The following is a 19,174-nucleotide window of genomic DNA, read 5'->3' on the forward strand; positions in this document are numbered from 1 at the left end:
CTGAGCCAAAGTCTTTGGGCTCCTGGACGAGAGCATCACAGAAAGTCAAAGCTGGGAGAGACCTTCGAAAGCCAGTGACCGCGCTAGAAGAGACGTGATGAGTAAGCCATGAGTAAGAAGAAGAGGCGATGAGTAAGCCTCGATCACTTATCTGGAGATGGTAGGGACCTCAGAGCTCATCTGGCCTCCTCCCAACCCCCTCACTTTACAGACCACAAACTGAGCCTCAGAAAGCGAGTGACTTGCCCAAGGTCACAGCTAGTGGCAGAATCAAGATTAGACCTATCCTGCCTGCCAGCCCAGAGCTCTGTCTCACAAAACACACTGGGCTGGCTGTCTCTCCCACTGCGAGACTGAGCTTCTTAAAGCATGATTTTTTAAAATCCCTTGCTCAAGAGTCTACGATGACTCCCCAGTGCTGTATGGAATCTAGTCTTTCATCCTGGTATTCAAGACCCTCTCTTCTCCCATAACCACCTTCCCTATCCAGCTTGATGTCCTTCTCAGAGTCCACAGGAAGCATTTCATTTGTGCCTTCTCTGAAAAACTGAAAAGTGCCCTTCCTGTGTGGGGGGGGGGGGAAGGAATAATCATTTATGTAGAGCCTCCTGTGTGCTAGACACTGAGCTAAATGCTTTACAAATCTTATCTCATCTGATCCTCACACAATTATTAGTGACATGGCATTTCAGAGTTGGGTGGGAGTAGACCCCAGAGGCATTGAGGAGGAATCAATCGCCTTCTATAACATCTGCAGCAGGTGTTTCAATAGCCTCTGCCTGAAGAGCTCCAGGTAAGGGGAGCCCACCGCCTCCTGAGGAGGTCCCCACCCTGAGGGTGGCTCCCTTTTCTTTCCATGGCATCTAAATCTGCCTCTGCAGTTTTCTCCCATGACCCCCAGTTCTGTTCTCTGGGGTCCAATCAGAACAAAGCTAATCTCCTTCCAGGGAACATCCCTTCAAATATTTGAAGACATCTGTCCCATTGCCTTGCCTTGCCTTTTCTTGGCTAAACACCTCAGCTCCTTCAATGGTTCCTCCCGTGGCATAATTTTGAGCTCCCACCCCCCTCCGCAGCACCTTGTTCATTCCCCCCCAAACCTCTGACCTTCACTGTAACACACAAGACTCGATATGCTACAAATAAACACATGCTACAGTGAATTCCGTGAAGATGACACACTGCTGTGCCATAAGAACTGATGGATATTTTAAGAGGGCAAGGGAAGGGAATAGGCATTTGTGTAGTGCCTACTGTATATCAGGCACTGGACTAAGCACCTTGTAAATACCTCATCTGAGCTTTCACACCAACCCTGTGAGGTGGGTCCTGTTCTTATCCCCATTTTACAGGTGATGAAACTGAGGCAAAGAGCTGTGAAGCAACTAGTTGAGAGGCATGGAAATTCTAGAATGAACTGGTACCTAGTGAAGGAAGCAGTCAGTCACAGTGAACACAGCAGTGCAAAAACGGAAGAATAAGAGGCACAAAACAACTGAAACCAAATGCTGAGAAATTACAATGACCAGGCCTGGCCCCAGCAAGGAGAGAGGAAAAGAGAATTTCCTCCTTCTTTGCAGAGGTGGGGGACCACAGGGGTGGAACACTGCATAGAATGGTAGCCCTTTAAGACTGGTCAGTTCTGAGGTGGGGAACCTGCAGCCTCAAGGCCCCACGTGGCCTTCTAGGTCCTCAAGTGTGGCCTCTTGACTGAGTCCAAGTTTTACGGAACAAATCCTTTTATGAAGGGGATTTGTTCAGCGATGTTGAGGACCTAGAGGGCCCTATGTGGCCTTGAGGCCGAAGGTTTCCCACCCTGGGGGTGGTTAGTTAGGCCAAACTTTTTTTTCCTTCCTCTCTTTAATTATTTACTATGAAGGATGACTCTGTCGGAGCAGGTAGGAGGAAAGATACAGCAGGAAATGTAGGTGATATAAAAATATAAAAGGTTATCAATAAAATTTTATTTAAAAAATAACATGGGCATTTAATTTGGAATCACTGGCATGTTTTTAAAAATGTGTCTAGAGGCAGCTAGATGGCAAAGTGGATAGCGCTCCGGCCTCAGAGTTAAGAGGACCTTAGTTCAAATCTGGCCTCAGACATTTGACTGTGTGACCCTGGGCAAGTCACTTAACCTTGATTGCCTCACCAAAAAAAAAAAAGTGTCTAAAATGTCCACACCATTTAATTCAGAGATCCCACTGCTATACTGCATATACTCCAATAAGGTAAAAAAAAAATGGAAAGAGAAGTCCTATATATATAAATATATATATATATAAATATATATATATAAATATATATATATATAAATATATATATATATATTTATATATATATATATAAATATATATAATATATATATATATAAATATATATATTTTTATATATATATATATATATATATATATATATATATATAAATATATATATATAAAAGTGTTGTTTATAGTAGCACTTTTTGTAAAACCAAAAAAACTGAGGGGGAAAAGGAGATGCCCCATGATAATGGCAGGGAAGTGAACATTTAGTTTGGAAGCACCTACTAGGTGCAGGGCACTATGCTTAGGGCTTCACGTTTGAGATGTTATCAATAGGAATAAGAACAATGTCAACTAGCGTTTATATAATGCTTAAAGGTTGGCGAAGTGCTTTAGCAAATATTAGCTACAGTCGCCCCTTCCACTTGCGACTTTTCCCATCCAAGTTTCAATATATCAAAGGTGGGCATAAGAAATCAAAAGGACATTTTTTTTAAAGTATTGCAGAAGCTGAAGACGAAGATGTGAAGGCCAGCAGACAGCACAGAAAGTTTAGAAACTCAGAAATGCATTAGGTATATGTATAGCATTATATAATATCCACATATTTTATCTTTAATACCATAAATACACACAATTTCTTTTTTACAGTTAAAATGAGTAAAAAGTTAAAGTTTGCAAAAGGAATGTGAAAGCCAGCAGACAACACTAACAAAAGGTAGTATTTTTACTTAGCATTGACCTACATACAGCCAAATATACCTACATATGATCAAATACTTAACCCAAATTTTGCAATAAGGTACTGTAAACACCCCATAAAAGAAAAAGAAAAATTCGGACTTCTTTTCTGGTACTAAGGGACGGCCAAAACAGTTTACTCAGATTTTCCAGTTTGGGGAGCACCGCGCCCCTAACCCCTTCAGTGTGGAAGGGATGACTATAATTTTTAATATGTCAAGATGATAGAATATTACTGCACCCTGAGAAATGAATATGAGTACAGAAGAGTATAAGAAGTATATGGACCTATACAAAGCAGAATCATGAAAGCAAATAGACACAAAACAAATGCACAGAATGACGGCGAAGACGAGGTAAGTGGAAAGAAGAGAATTATCAATGAGCAATAGAAGTGAATGTTGGGAAATTATAACAGCCAAGCTAGGCCTCCAAAAGAGAGGCGGAGAAGGCAGATTCCCCTCTGTGAAGAAGCGGGGGACTGCGGGGACAGAGGATGGCCTGTAATGCCAGACCTTTAGATACGCTGGTTCATTTTTTAACTGCTTTCCCCCCCCTCTCCTTCATTCTTTGTCAGAAGGGATGGCTCTCTAGGAGGGGGATACTGGGGAATGAAGGGGATGCAAAAACACAATCAGTACTGTGGGCTGGGAGGGGAAGGAGAACATTTCAGGTGGGGCATCTGTTGGGGACAAAGCAGCCTCAAATGCCAATGCAGAAAGCTGGCCCTTTTCAATTCCATAAATATTCAGTGATACCTACTGTGTGCCAGGGATGGAGGCCACAAAGACAAAATGACACTGGCCTTGTCCTCAAGAGTTTGGGGTGGGAGCGAGGTTGGTGACCCCTGGTACCCAAGTACATAAACATAATTTCAAAAGGGAGGATGCATTAATGGGGTGGGGGTGGGTAAAAGGCAGCTGTGCTTTGAAAGAAGCCCAGGATTCTAAGCGGTAACAATGAAAGTTCACTCTAGACATGGAGAACCATGGCTTCAGGGATGTCATTTTGGCAGCACTGAGGGGAGGGGAGAAGGAAGATTAGCAGGGGCACAGCTCAGACCTTTTTCGTTTTTCACACAGGAGACAAACAGATCACTCCAAGGCTGAGCCGAGGGGCTCCACCAGAAAAATCCCAGACCAGCTTGCCACAGGCCACTACTCTACTACCCAGCTTCCTTTCCAGAGAGGAACAAAGAAGCATAAATAACAAGCCAGTCATTGTCCACCATCCTCATTCCCATCCTCCTCTTTCCTCATCTGAATTAACTCTCCTTTAAAATGGTGAAGGGCCCTAGACCTGGCATCAGGGATTGGGTTCAAGCCTCAGGTTACTTACTAGCTGTGTGACCTTGGGTGAGTCAGGTAATCTCTTTAAGCCTCGTCTTCCTCATCTGTGAAGTGGAGATAAAGGCATCGGGGCTGCCTAGCTCATGGTTGTTGGAAGGAAGCACTTTGTGAAGTGTGAAGTGTTATAAAATATAAGCTGACATCAGGAACACCCCTTGACCTTTTGGGACTGACCTGACCACCCTGAGCCTGTGGGGTGGGCGGCAAAGGACCCAGCTGGGGGACTTTCCCTCCTACCCTCCCAGACTCATTTATTCATTCAACCAACATTCCTGGGCACACGGATCTCTAAGTACAAATACATGTAACTAGAACACGGACTATTTCTTACCAGGCAAGTACATCTAAGAGGGAGGGTCAGAACCCATCTCTGTAGGAGGTCTGAGGGGGAAAGAGTATTCCCAGCCAGGGAGCTATCAGGGAGGGCTTTCTGGAGGAAACATCTCTGGGTCCAGCTGAGCCATGAGTAGGAATTTGACAGGAAAAGATGGGGGGAATCGTGGGATTATCAATCTAGCATTTGAAGGGAAGGTTTTCTAGTCTCTCGCCCTCACTCTTACAGTTGAGGACATGAAGGCCCTGAAGAGTGAAGTGATCTAGCCAAAGCCTGGAGGCAGGATTCAGTCTTGAGTCCCAGGGCTCTGTCCATTGCACCACACTGCCTCGGGGACGGGGGACAGCGTGAGAGAGGCCATGGAGGCAGCAGGGCCTATGTGGGGCCTGAGAATGGTCCAACCTGGCCAGAAGTGGAATGTGTGGCGAGGTCAGCAGTCTCTTCAGAAAAACACAAAAACAAACCCCTCCTTCTTCCCTCCTCCCCTCCCTCAGCTCTCCGGCTCTCTCCTGCTCTTCTCTCCAGCGGGGGTGAGGGGCCTCCTACAAGCCTTTCCCAGGCCCTTCCTCACTTCAAGGCCTTCCTTCGGCCGGTTCCTATTGCTCTGGACGTAGCTTGTTTGTCCACTGCCAGTTAGACTGGGCGCCCCTGGAAGGCAGGGAATATCCTTGGCCTTTCTCTGTGTCCTCAGCACTGGGCACAGGGCCTGACTCATAGTAGGTGTTTACTGACTGACCGACGCGTCCACCCCTATGTGTTTACCTGTCCATCTGGTAAGGGTCCTCCAGGGCGGTATCTGGCTGTGGGGCAGGGTCCAGGGCCACTCCCGAGGCCTCCGTCACCCTCAGCTCCGGCCTGGGAACATAGTGGACTGCGCCGGTGCGCACAGCAAAGAGCAGTGGGCAGGTTCCCGGGGCAGCAGCCCTGGCTGGGCAGCGGTGGCCATCCTCTGGGAACTCCATTGTGAGGAGAAGGCAGGCCTCGCTCACAAGAACCCAAAAGTCCTGCTCCAAAACCTGGCTCAGCCACCAGATGGGTCCCAGGGCAGTCAGCAGGAGTGTCCCAGAGCCAGACAAAACAGAACTGTCTGTTTCATCTTCCTTGGGACCAGAGGCTCTAACCTTTGCTATCTCCAGGTAGCAGCTTGTGGAGAGGAGGCGTCTCCTTGGGTTAAGTCTTTATCTCTTTAAGCCCCATAATAATTAACTCCCAGGGTCCAGGAGTTCTAGGCAGAATCTTGTCTGGAGGAAGACATGAGGGGGAGAGAGAGAGAGAGAGAGAGAGAGAGAGAGAGAGAGAGAGAGAGAGAGAGAGAGAGAGAGAGAAAGGGAGGGGGAGTGTGCAGGGGTCCCCATCAAGAGAGAGGTGGGCATTCTTCTAATCACCACTGTCTGACAGCTCTCCCAAAGGGCTGCTAGAAGACTCACTTAGGTAAGCAGATTTCCCTAGGTAGGAGACTCTTCTAAACTGACCCCAGAAAACCACAAAGTTGACAATATTTGTCTGTGGTACTCCACCATCCAGGAGTCTTCCTGACCCCAATTCAACTGAAATCAATGAACACCTACTATGTGCCCGGCCCTGGGAATGCACAAAGACAAAGGATAAATAGTCCTGCACTTAAGAAGCTTACATTCTACTAGGGCATGGCTTCTTAATTTAAGTTTTGTGAACTTTTTTTTGTTTTTTAAAAATATTGTGATAAACATATTTCAATATAAATCTTGTATATTTATATGTGACACCTTTTTTTTTTACAGTAATTTGCTCATTTTAAACTTAGGAGTCAATAAGATCACCCCCAAGGTAGACTTATTTCCCTCATGACTTTCGGGAGCTTATTTTAAACAAATAGTTATGAGTTCAGTTACAATAGTTCTGAGCCCACAGTGTCTGTGGATGGGCAGGCATTTGGAGGGACTGTTTGGGAAAGAGTTGACCTTCTCTCGGGACATCTTTCAGCCCTTCCTCCAGGATCCACCTTTCTGAGATACCTGTAGAACCAAATGCCTCTCCTAAATATTCTCCTTTTCTGGCACAATTTAATCTTCTCTCTGCTCCAGCCTTTTAGCTCAGAATCTCTTTCTCCCCAGTTTGGAGATAGCTTCTCTCTTTTACACAAATTTCTTAGGGAGTGGTTTTAATGGCTTCAGAGAGGCCTTTTGTTCTATTGTCAGCTCTGATTGATTCAGTAAAATACTGTTCTCACATAGTCAAGGAGCCAAAATGGGGGTAGTTTCAAATCCACCCTTACATATACATTTTATAAACCTCATTCTGAGAAGGCGTCCAGGACACAAGACAGCTTAAGAACCCCTGGGCTGCAGAGATGTAATCTGTTAGCATGATCTATACAAAATCAATATATAGATGTACACTAGCAGCTAGGAAAATCAGCAAGAGCCTCTTAGAGGAAGTGGCATTGAGCTGAGCCTTGAGGGATCCAGGGGTTTTTAAACGTGTGAGTGAGGAGGAAGAGCATAGCAGGTGTGAGGGCCAGGCCTGGGCCAAGGAATGGAGGCAAGAGGTGGGTAGTCTAGAGAGGAAGCATGGTTTGGCAGAAACCCGGAACGTGTTGGTGTATGTGGAGAGGAGAGTGAGATGAGTAATGAACTCCAGCCTGGAAAGGTCAGCTGGATCCAGATGGTAATGGGCTTTAAGGGTCAGAGCATTTTATAACCTCAGTTTCTCCATCTGCAAAATAGACAGTTGCTAAGGTCCCTCCCACTATGGCTTGGAGCAATCTGGGAAGGCTTCATGGAGGATTCGGACTTGGAGAATAGGCTTTAGGTATAAGAGGCCCTCTGAAAAGAGACTAGAGCACTTACAAAGACCAAAGCCTTGATGCTGGCCCCACCTCACCTCAGAGGCGGTTTCTCACCCACCTCTACCCGTTCAAGCTTCTTTGCCCAGTGGTTTAGGTCTTAACATGCTTTCCAGAGCGACAAATTTGAGGAACCATCCACTCAGAAGTAACTTAAGAGATCTGCCTGTGCGATAGATAGCCACCCTTCACTGCCTTCCCCCCATCCCCCCCCATTGGACCTACTTTTTTCCTGTTTAAAAAAATTTATTAGTTATAACATTCTTTTTTTTTTAATTTTGAGTTCCAAATTTTCTCTCTCCCACCCATGGGAAGGTAAGCAATATGATATCAATTATATGTGTAAAATCACACAAAACATATTTCTATATTAGCCATGTCACCAAAAAAGCAAGAAAAATTAAGAAAGTGAGAAAACTATATTTCAGTTTGTGCTCAGAATTCATCAGGTCTCTCCAACTTTTTCATCATGAGTTCATTGGAATCGTCTTGGATCATTTTCCTGACCAGAGCAGCCAAGCCTTTCACATTTGCTCATCATTACATTATTATTATATTATGTGCTGTTACTATGTGCAATGATCTGTTATGATTATGATTATTATTGCTATTATGTATGCTGTTATTATGTGAAATGATCTGGTTCTGCTCACTTCACTTTGCATCAGTTCATGTGAGTCTTTCCAGGCTTTTTGAGAGCAGCCTGCTCCTCACTTCTTATAACACAATAGTATTCCATCACAATTATATACCACAACTTGCTCAGCCATTCCCCACTGGATGGGCATCCCCTCAATTTCCAATTCTTTGCCACCACAGAAAGAGCCGCTATCAATATTTTTGTACGTATGGGCATCAGACCTACTTTCTAACCATTCTACTCCCCACCTGGAATTTCTGAGTTGGGAGGGACTCTTGGGGTCATCTAGTTCAACTCATTACTTTACCAGAATTCCTTTCATGTTAAGTTGCTTAAACCCCTTTGGGGCCCCAGCACCCTTATCTGTAAAAAGGAGGGGCTCTGAGGACCAATGTTTGAGCATGCTACTCGCTTTCTGATAGAGGGGAGATGGATTCAAGATGAAGAGTGAATGGGGTACATCCTTAGGCAGGGCCAACTTGAGAATTTATTTTGTTTCACTATGCTGATTTGTTACAAGGGTTTTCTTTTTCTTTTTCCAAGGGGGGGAGGGGAGAGAAAAAAAAATTCTTATTCATTGGAAAAAAAAAAACAAGCAGCATTTGTTAAATACTTACTATGTGCCTGAGGTATCCTCCAGCTCCAGAGCTAGATTCCCTGATCACACCAATCAATAATGTATCACAAATTTTGAGCTGCTAGGATCTCAGAGGCCAACTCGTCCAATCCTCTCTTTTTACAGATGAGGAAACTGAGGAACAGAGAGAAGAAGTGACTTGCCCAAGGTCACATAGGCGCTGAGTGGCAGAATCAAGATTCCAGCCCAGATCCTCTGATGAACCTTTCTGCTATACCAGATAGAGCCTACATCAGAGAGGAGATTGCAGCCCAGGTTGTCTTACTCCAGGGTCAGGCAATCAACAATCGCTTATTAGGCTCCTGCTGTGTGCCAGGCACAGTGCTAAGTGTTAGGGACATAAAGAGGTAAAGGACAGTTCCTGCCCTTGAGGAGCTCCCAATCTAAGGGGGAAGACAACATGAAAACAACTATAAACAAACAAGCTATCTATATACATAGTATATACTGGTGAGAACAGAGGAAAGGCACTAGGGTTAGGGAGGATTGGAAAGGTCTTCCTGTAGAAGGTGAGATTTTAGCTGGGGCTTGAAGGAAGCCAGGAGGCAAAGAAGAGGAGGGAGGGCACACCAGGCAGGGGGCACAGCCAGGTCAAATGCCCAGAGTCTGGAGATGGAGATCCTTATCATTGGATGGAAGAGCATGTGGCAGGGAGAGGGAGGAAGGCTGCTGGGAGGGTAGGATGCAGGGCAAGTTTGGAAGAGATTTTACATCAGAGCCTTGGGGTGATAGGGAGTCAGTGCAATTTACTGAGAAGGGGGAGGGACTTGTACTTGAGGAAGACCACCCCCACAGCTGAGTGGAGGATGGACTGAAGGAGACCCACCAGGCTATAGCAACAGGAGATAGGGGTCTGTACCAACCAGCACACTCCCCAGGGTACCACGATGTGCCCTTTGTAGAGGGACTGTGAAGACTGGCCCTGAAGACTCGTATGAGCTGATGCAAAGGGGAGTGAGCAGACCCAGCGTCACCATTCATGCAGTAACAGCACTTCTGCAAAGATGACCTGACACTACTCTGACTGATTCAGTGGCCCACCACAATTTCAAAGGGCGCCTGACGAAACGCGCCATCCACGTCCGGAGAGCACCGACGGCCTCACAGGGGAGACTGAATCGTATTGTTTTATCTTTCTTTTTCTTGCCTTTTTTTCCCCAAACATGGTTAATGTGGAAATTTATGTCCCATGGTTGTTTACATGTGTAATGGGTTGCCTTTTTCTTGCCTTTCGATGGGTGGGGGAGATGGGGGAGAGGAAACTGAAAATAAAATGAAACAGAATTTTTTAAAAAATGCTATACAAAAAAAAACTGGCCAAAGCTTATGCTGGGTGCCTCTTGAATATCTCCATAAGCGAGCTATAAAGCTCTTTGTGGGCAGAGATGATTTCATTTTTCTCTTTTATCCCTACTGCCTGGCAATAGTAGGTGCTTAATTGATTGAGTCTTCAGGAAGAAACATTAGCAATCTCTATCATGAAGAGGCCTGGATCCATGGGGCTGGAGAGCGGTGGGAGGGGAGTCACCCTGCTGGATCTGACAGCTTCCCCTTTGCTCAAAGACGGCCAAACTCAGGGAAAAGGTCTGGTTGAGTGGAAGGACAGAAGGAGGAGAAGGAGGAGGAGGAAGAGGAAAAGGGAAAGGAGGAAAAGAAGGAGCAGGAAGAAGAGGAGAAGGAAGAAGAGGAGGAGGGGAGGAGGAGAAAGGGAGGAGAAGGAGGAGGAGGAGTTGGAGGAGGAGACGTCCTTCCTGCAGCGTGCCATCTCGGTAAATTTCCCAGCAAGCTCCTATCTCTCCCTTCCTGTTTTCTCTTCATGGTTAACCTCACTACTAAATTTCTAGCATGTCATCACCTTCCCTGACAGTCAACATTTAGTCCCTCCTGGAAACACTTAACCAATGACAGGACGTGCTGGACTGGAAAGGGAGAGGGGACTGAGGGTCCCCCAGAATGGTCAGCGTGGGGGATGCAAGGAGAAAGGGGACTTCTGGGCCTGGTGGTCAGCCCGCAGGCTAAAGGATTCTATAAAAACCTTGCATTCCTGGCTGCCCTCCCCCTGCCTCGGCCAGATGAAGCAAAATGCGACAGGACAGTGAGCTTTTATGACCAGGTTGGGCCCGATTTGGATCGCTGTACCTTCCCTCATGTGAGCGCAACCAAAAAATGGGTCTCAGTTGGAAAGAATCAGAGCACGTTGGAGCTAGACGGGGCCTTAGAACACAGAGCTGGGAAGGACTTTAGGATGCTGAAGTCAAACCTGTGAAATAGCAGAGCTTGGAGCTGCCCTGGAACACAGGCTGTCCCAGAGAGAAGGGCCTTAGAACATAGGATGTCAGAATTGGGCGGGACCAGAGAGTACTGGGGCCACCAAGAACAGAAATGTCAGAGGAAGGAGGAGACAGAACGTGGAGAAAATGGAGAGAATCTCTAGCCCAATTCCCTTGTTTTACAGATGAGTTAACTGAGGCTCAGAGAGGAGCAGTCATTTGCCCAAAGCCAACCCACAATTTGTGGTCGTCCTAGGAGTGGAACGCAGGCCCCCTGCTGTGCCCAGATGCTCCTGGCAGTCTCTCCACCTCAGCCCTCCCCTCACCACTTACCCAATAATCCCAGGCACGAGGGGACAGTTGGTGAGGCCTCCAGCCTGGCTTGCCTGCAGAAACGGCCGGTAGCTTGGCAGTGGCTGCCTGAGCTGGGGCACCTGCCCAGAACCAGAAAGGACTTTGGGTGCAGGCATCTCTGGGAGAGTGGAGAAGGAATGAAGAGCTAAGCTCATCTTGAGCCAGCCGTGCAATGCCATCCCAGGGACAGGTCAGAGGCGGGGGAGCCCTGCAGCCAGGGACCTCCCAGCCCAGGCCTCTCCTGGGAAATGTATTTCTCTGGAAATGGAAAGAAACCAAAGGCTTCCGAAATTCCAGCCCGGGCCGCCCCCTCCCTGCAGCCAGCTGTGTGGAATGTTTGAACAACTGCATGGAATGTTTTTCAGTAAGAATTCTCCCAGGGGTTTCCAGGATCTAGGAGCTCAGATTTCAAAAAGGAGACCAGCTAGAGTCCCATGCTGGAGAGGACTCTGGCTGGGCCTGGAGGGAAGTGCCATGGACTGCTGAGGGTGTGTGAGCTGAGCCCCAGAGGCCCCAGGCCCCGAGCACTCACTCCTGGAGTGGGGGAGGACAAAGGAGCCTGCTGCAGATCTGATGCTGCGGCCAGGCTCAGAGGGAGGCCCGGGGGCTGCTCTAGGGAGAAGGGAGGGTCCGGGGCACTCCCATGGCCCTGGGAGCCCAGCTGGACAAGGGTGAAGCTTTTCTAAGTGCTTACTGCTGGGTCTTTGGACTGGATTTGGCCACCTGCGTGACCCAGGCCTCAGCCCATTTGAGATTCTTCCCTTGCTGATATAACTGGTCAGCTAATGTTTGCAGGGGGCCTGTAGGAACTTCCAGCCATGGTTACTCAGCTTGTGCTAAGCAGGATGACAGGTCCCACAGTGGCTATGTCAAAAAGGGTCAGTGCCTCCAAACGAAGCAAGCTGACCTAGAGGATGACCCATTGGCCCGAGGAGCCGGGACACCAGGGTCCTCATCTCAGCCCCTTCCTAAGGAGCTGTGATCGTGGCCAGGCTCCTCTCTGGACCTCTTGTCCCCACTCCGTCTCACTGGCACCTCCCAATGGTTGACCTTACACCAGCGTCAGAGCTGGGGCAGATGGGGCTGCGCACCAAGGTGCTGACCTCTAGAAGGGGGCTCCAGCTGGCTGATGTCATCAGAGAACACTCAGGCCTGACACGAAACCATTCCAGCCCTTGGCCCCAGCGATCCCGTCAGGGAGCACACTCCATGGAGAGGTCAGAGGAAGAAAGCCCACGCCCACCCCGCCCTGGCTCCCCCTGGACACCGAAATATTCAGAGCAAGACTTTTGGGGGGACAACAAAGTGGAAATCGGGTGGGTGCCCATCACCCGGGAGCCAGCTGAATAAACTGGAGTCCCTGAATGCCCTGTGAGAGATGATAAATAGGAAGGACTCGGAGGAACACAGGAAAACGTAAGCGAAGTCAGACAGACCGAGCAGAAACAAAACCAAGCGAATGAGCAACAGAACAGCTCCAGTAAGTAAAAGACAAGAGCCCAGAATAGGGGGCTGAACCCAAGCAGGCTCCTTGTGAAGAGCGTCTTGGCTCTGGAGAGAGAGAAAGAAACGTGCTTTGTTCCTCTTGGTTGAGAAGTGGGGGGCTGTGGCTGCAGGACGCTACATACATAAGCCAGGCAGGGTGGCTTCATCATTCAGTGGTGTGGCTGGCCTCTTTTTCTTTGTTTACAGGGACAGGTTGACCACTCTGAGCTGTTCCAGCTTCGAATCCTATGATTCCGTGAAATTGGGGTTCAAGCCATGATGATGATGAAAAATAATAGCTAGCATTTATGTAGCACCTACTGTGTGCCGTGCAATGTGTGCTAAGTGCTTTACAAATATTATGTCATCTGGTCCTCACAATTGCCTTGGGAGGTAGGCGCTGTTATGTTCCCATTTTGTAGATGAAGAAACTGAGGTGAAGTGATTTGCCCACAGTCACAAAGGTAGGAAGTATCTGAGGCTAAATTTGAACTCAGGTCTTCCTGCTTCTATCTGCGGAGCCAGCAACAGATACCATGGCCATTTAAGTCCCTGGCTTTGCTGCTGAGCATCTGTGTGGCCTCAGTCATGGCACTCTCCTGCTTGGTGCTGAGTTTCCTCCTCTGCTGTGGACACAGTGGTCTCTCAGTTCCATTCCTAGATCCCATAAGCAATGGTGGTCATGGGAGCATCCAGGGGTGTGTGCCCAATGCCCTCGGAGCAACCTCAGCTGACCATCCTGGACGAGGAGGGGTCCCTGGCTCTCCCAGAGCTGAGGGGTTGGCTCCCCAGGATGTTCCCCTCCCTGAGCCCTCGGGGACACGTTATGGGTGGGCAAACACTCAGCCGTCTGGGCAGGGAGCAGAGTAGACCTTCCCACCCAAAGGCCTGACATCTTTGGTGCCTGTAGAAAGGCAGGTCAGTCACCCGCTTGGAATCTACCAATGAGCCAGATCTCCCGGTGCCCCAAGGGAGAGGGACAGAGAGGGGAGCTGCCTCAGCCCAGCAGGTGACCAACCTTTCTAAAGGAGCACCCAGGTCCTGAGCCTCCCAATCTCTCCTCCCTGGGATCTTGGACCCTGAACTTTGGTAAAATTATAGAATTCAGTTGTAGCCACCCAGCCCAACAGCCTCAGATTATAGCATGAATATTTGGGTTATGGGATGGTCTTTTTTCCACCCAACAGAAAGTAGAAAAACAACATAAAAGACAAGTAGTGTCTTGACAAGAGGGTCATTCTAGCCTCCTGGCTCCCCTGCAGCCCTCCAGGCTCGCAGCACCACCCAGGTTCTAGACTCCTCTCAGGAGGGGAAGGAGCTAAGGGTTGTTAGCTGGTCCTGATGCTTAGATGGGTCGTCCTTTCAGTGCAGAAATGCATCTAGACCTCCAGCCTCAGGGAGCAACTTTGGGCGTGGGACTCACTGAGAGGGAAATGTGTATAGAATTACACAAAAGCAGCCTGTTTCTGCTGGAGCTGCACTGTCTAAAACTTGTGGCAATAGGGGAGGGCAAAGTGCAGGCTCTGAGGGCACCTCTTGCCCTTTGCTGTTATACTAATCACATGCCCCACGGGGCCCTCTGCAGGAAGCTGGACCTGCCCAAGAGTTCTGCTTTCTCTAAAAGGTTTGGTCCCAGAACTCTAGAACTTGGGAGTGTAGGGAAGGCAACCCCAAGGCTGGCACATCCCAGGGATGACCCCTTATCTTGACAGCAGGAAGGAAAGATCCCCTCTCTATCTAGAGGCTGAGGCTCAGAAACTCCTAACAGCTCTGGAAAGCTGGGTTCAGTGACCTTGGGCAAGTCATTTTATGTCCCCTGCCCTCAGTCTCCTCACCTAGAAAATGGGGGGGGTAAACTAAATGGCCTCTGGGGTTTCTGTTAGCTTGGCATCCATGATCCTACGACTCCCAGTCACTTCTCCAACTGAGGTTATGCCCCTGGCCTCTCTGAGGCTGAGACCAAAAACTTGGGGTTCAAGAATGCTCCTCAGAAGATCTAGGTTCAAATCCTATGCCTGACACTCAAACCTAACTAGGTAGTATACATAACCTCCCTCAGTCTCACTTTCATCCTCTGAGAAGTGAGGTATGTCAAAGTTATGTTTGTTTATAGGAACTCCTTCACACGGTGGCAAAGAACTTGAAACTGCAGGGGCGCTCCTCACCAACTGGGGAACAGCTGAACAAGCACCCTCATGCAGCAAGACACGACAGAGGGGACGGCTTCCGAGAAACCTGGGAAGACTCGTCTGAACCGATGCGGAGGGAAGGGAGAAGAACCCAGGGAACATGTTCTCCCATAACAACAGTACTTTCAGAGACGATCGAGATTTATGGTTCACCCAATGACTGACCCCAGTCCCAGAGGACTCGTGAGGACCCAGGCTGCCCGCCTCGGACAGCGAGGTGGGGAGCTCAGGGCACAGAGGCAGATACCGACGGTGGTCGCTTCAGGAATTTGGTTGGCTTGTCTCTGCATATTTCTTGCAAGTCATTTTGTTTTGTTTTTGTTTTTTCATTGGAGGGTAGAAGGTGGAAGGGAACTATTTTAATTTAATTGAAATTAATAAAAATCAGGTGAAAAGAATTTTAATAAGTAAAACAAGGGGTTTTGACTAGATGACCTCAGAAGTCCCTTCTTGCCGTGGAGGTGATCCTGCCACTACGAGCAGACTGTGAGGCAGCCATTAACAGCTTTCCAGCATCTATCTGGGCCCCAGGCATGTTCTGAACTCTGATGCTCTCTCAGAATCTTTCCAGGAAGGGGGAAAGAGGCCCAGAGGGTCCACATTGGCCCTAGCTGGAGAAGTCCATTGACACCTCAGTGGATCTAGTGTGTTGGGCCTGGAGTCAGGAAGACCCAAGTTCGAATCCGGCCTCAGATTCTTCCTAGCTGTGTGACTCTGGGCAAGTCACTTAACCTCTGTTTGTCTAGATTTCCCCATCTACGAAATAAGGATAATAATAACACTTACCTCCCAGAGTTGATGTGAGGATCAAATGAGATAATAGTTGTAAAACACTTAGCACAGTGCCTGGGCACATAGGAGGTACCGTACGAATACTTATTTCCTTCCCTTCCCCCACATGGCACTTAACCTTTTCTTATCGGCCCAGCACCAGCACCCCAGTGGTCCAAGTCGCCCCGTTTACCCCCAGTCTCTGACACTGTGTCCTTCAGGAAGGGCCAGGCTTCCACAGGATTTGATCCACGTTCACACAGTCATTCCCTCAACGTGCACACAGTGGCTATTTTGGGTCAGGCACTGTGCTGCCCTGGGAGAACATGAACAAGAGTGAAACCGTCCTGCCCTCGAGCAGCTTACAGTCTACTGGGAGAGGGAGCAGAGATACAAAAGAAACGCAAGCCGGTTCTGAGAGGGAGGGCCCTGGCCTGGGAAGCAGAGGATGGACTCAAACCCAGAGTCTGCCCCTTCCACGTGATCCGCCTAGGGACAAAGCATTTAACCTGTCTAGATCTCGGGGTTAGAACAATGACGCCTGGGATGCTTCTGGCTCTAAAGCTACGTCCCTATACCCCCAGGATAATAAGATTAGAGCCAGGTCATGAAGGGTCTTAAAAGCCAAACAGAGGGACTTCTATTTGCTCCTGGAGGTAATAGGGAGCCATGGGTTTTTACCGAGGGAGAGCAGTGACATTAGGCATGTCACTGTAGCAGCTGTGTGGAGATTGGACAGGAGTGGACTGAGGGTCTGAAAGCAGATAGATAAAATGGGAAGCTGCTGCTTCAATAATCTAGGAAAGAAGTGATCAGGGTGATGGTGTGAAGAGGCAAAGGGGTGCAATGGGAGAGATACAGAGGCAGAAACAAGATCTGGGATGTATAGGGAGTGTGATTACTCTGAGACTGGGAGCCTGGGTGACCAGGAGGACGGTGATGCCTTTGACAGAAGCAGCAGGTCCCGCGGAGGGGACATTTGGGGGTGAGAAGACAACATTTGAGATGTGTTGAATTTAAGGTGTCTACAGGCTGCTGTCAGGAGGACCTGAGTTCAAATCCAGCCTCAGACACTTACTAGCCATGTGACTTTGGGCAAGTAGTCACTTAACCTCAATGGCTTCCAAAATTTAAAAAAGAAAATTTAAAAGAATGTCTGTGGGACTGCCAGTTTGAAGCTTCCAACAAGGTAGATCAACCCCAACAAACGTCCACATCCCTGTGAGCCCCCCTCGTCCCAGAAGCCCAGGATCTGAGAGCCTGGAGGGATGTCAGTGGCCATCCAGCCTGGTCCATAAACAAAAGGAATTTCCACCAACTGGATTTCCACCAATTTCCTCCCCCTCATCACCCCCCAAAGTAGCCTTTCTACTTTTAGAGAGCAAAGGGTTTAGAAGATTTTCTGGACCCTGGAGTCAGGAAGACCTGAGTTCAAATCCAGCCTCATACACTTACTAGGTGACCCTGGCCAGGTCACTTAGCCTTGGTTTGCCTCAGTTTCCTCCACTGTAAAATAGAAATAATCATACCACCGACCTCTTGGGAATGTTGTGAGGATCAAAGGAGATAATAGTTGTAAAGCATTGAGCACAGTGCTTGAGACAGAGTAAGCACTATACAAATATTAACTATTATTTTGTATTAACATCAAGCCCAAATATTCTTCCTCGCAATTTTCACTCACTGTTCCTGGCTCTGCCGTCTGGGACAAGTATTTCAAATATTTGAAGACAGTTTTCACAGCCCCTCCTCTCCCTGAGGCTTGTCTTTCCCCAGCTCCTCCAACAGATTCAAGGCCCTTCCCCGTCCCAGTTACTCTCCTCTGAGCCCTCTCCAGTTAATCAGCTTCCTTATTAAATTTGGGTTTTGGAATGAAATCTGATAAAGGCAGAGCACAGTGGGACTGATCGCCTCCCTATAACTGGAAGATGCACCCCTGATTTTATTCTCGCCTGATGCCTGTCTCTCAGTATGATGTACTTTATCACAAACTTTGCTAAAATCCAGTATATACCATAGCCACAAAATCCCCCCATCTACTAGCCTAGTAATCGTATCCCAGAAGGAAACTAATCGATCATGGAATTCTTCTGGTTCCCACTCCCCATCCCCCACCCCAGTCTAATGTCGTCTCCTGGCAAATTCCCCCATTTGCTCCTTTTCTGCCCTTGAGGACTGAGCAGACCAGGTGATTTCCAGGTGACTGCCCTTCAAGAACCTGTCTCAAAAACCACCTCCACCAGGAAGCTTCCCTGATCCTCCCAGCTGATTAAAATCTTTCCCTCCCAACCATCCCAAGGTAGGCCTCCCATAGGACTTTGGTTTTGACATCTCTAATGTGCTTCTGTTCTAGTCGCATTATTTTGTCATTAATCCACTGGGTGACCTTGGACAAGTCCCTTCCCCTCTCAGGGCTTCAGTTTCCTCCTCCATAAATTATGGGGGTTGGACTAGTTCAGGGGTTCTTAACCCCACGGACATGGATAGATTTCAAAGGGTCTGTGAACACAGATTAGGGGGAGGAGGCACATATGTTTTCCCTAACCTCTAACTGAAATTTAGCATTTCCTTAAATTATCTGAAAACCTGACTTTGAGCAGGGGTCCACTGATGTCCCCACCAGACTGCTACCCAAGGAACCCAGGTCACAGAAAAGAAGACGAGCCCCTGCACGTGCATGCCTCCGAGAACCAAGTCTTACGATCCTACCAGGTGATATTGCGCATTACGTAGCTCTCGGTGTCGCTGACATAGCCTGTTACTATTTGAAAACTTCCTGCGGGCAGGGACTCTGGGTTTTCTCTAAAGGTTTTCTCCATTCCAATGTCCAGCCCAAGACTTTGTACACAGTAGATGCATAATAAATGTTGGTTGAACATGAATCTGTTGCTGAATAGGTTTTCTCTGCTGAATGGGTACAATAATCCTTGCACTAAGAGGCAGCCTGGCACAGGGGACAGAGAACCAGCCTTGAATCTGTCAAGACCTGGGTTCAAATCTTGCCTATGACACGCATCTAGCTGCATGGCTTTAGGCAGCTCATACAAGCTCTTGGTCCCCCAGGCAAGACGGTGAGTTACAGATGAGTTGCCTAGCTTTATCAGAGGAAAGACTTTCCATGCCTGGAGTGCCCTACTTCAATAAATCCTAAGTCTGGACCAAACAAAAGAAACTCTTGGACTCCCAGCCTCCCAGGGGAGCGGTGAGAAAGTCACCATAAAAAATGAACTCTCCTGGTCACGCTGAGTTAGGTGCAGAATTTCCTGCCTCCCAGCTTAGGAAAGAAGGGAGGCAGGGTGGGCTATGGGGCAGAGTC

At 48.2% G+C, this 19,174-nt stretch overlaps 1 protein-coding gene and 1 long non-coding RNA gene across 9 annotated transcripts in view; one reads left to right on the plus strand and one right to left on the minus strand.

Moving 5' to 3' along the window:
* RAB3IL1 (RAB3A interacting protein like 1) overlaps positions 1 to 19,174 on the minus strand; it is a 62,342-nt gene that overhangs the window by 42,215 nt on the left and 953 nt on the right. Inside the window, exon 2 of one of the 8 annotated variants that reach the window (XM_020968432.2) lies at positions 11,393 to 11,531. The exons of 1 other annotated variant lie outside the window; for it this stretch is intronic. In XM_020968432.2, the coding sequence (XP_020824091.1) occupies positions 11,393 to 11,529 (137 nt within the window). In that variant the 5' untranslated portion in view covers positions 11,530 to 11,531. Of the gene's footprint in view, positions 1 to 5,450; positions 5,796 to 11,392; positions 11,654 to 19,174 lie in introns of those variants that run through there. 6 more of the 8 variants (XM_078148583.1, XM_078148584.1, XM_078148580.1 and 3 more) reach the window with 6 other exon arrangements.
* LOC144455361 (uncharacterized) lies at positions 11,700 to 18,740 on the plus strand. Its single transcript, XR_013484080.1, has 2 exons — positions 11,700 to 12,893; positions 15,012 to 18,740. It is a non-coding gene; the product is annotated as an uncharacterized LOC144455361 (long non-coding RNA).

This window comes from Phascolarctos cinereus, unplaced genomic scaffold (assembly GCF_003287225.1).
Source record: "Phascolarctos cinereus isolate Bilbo 61053 unplaced genomic scaffold, phaCin_HiC Scaffold_9;HRSCAF=440, whole genome shotgun sequence".
NCBI lineage: Eukaryota > Metazoa > Chordata > Mammalia > Diprotodontia > Phascolarctidae > Phascolarctos > Phascolarctos cinereus.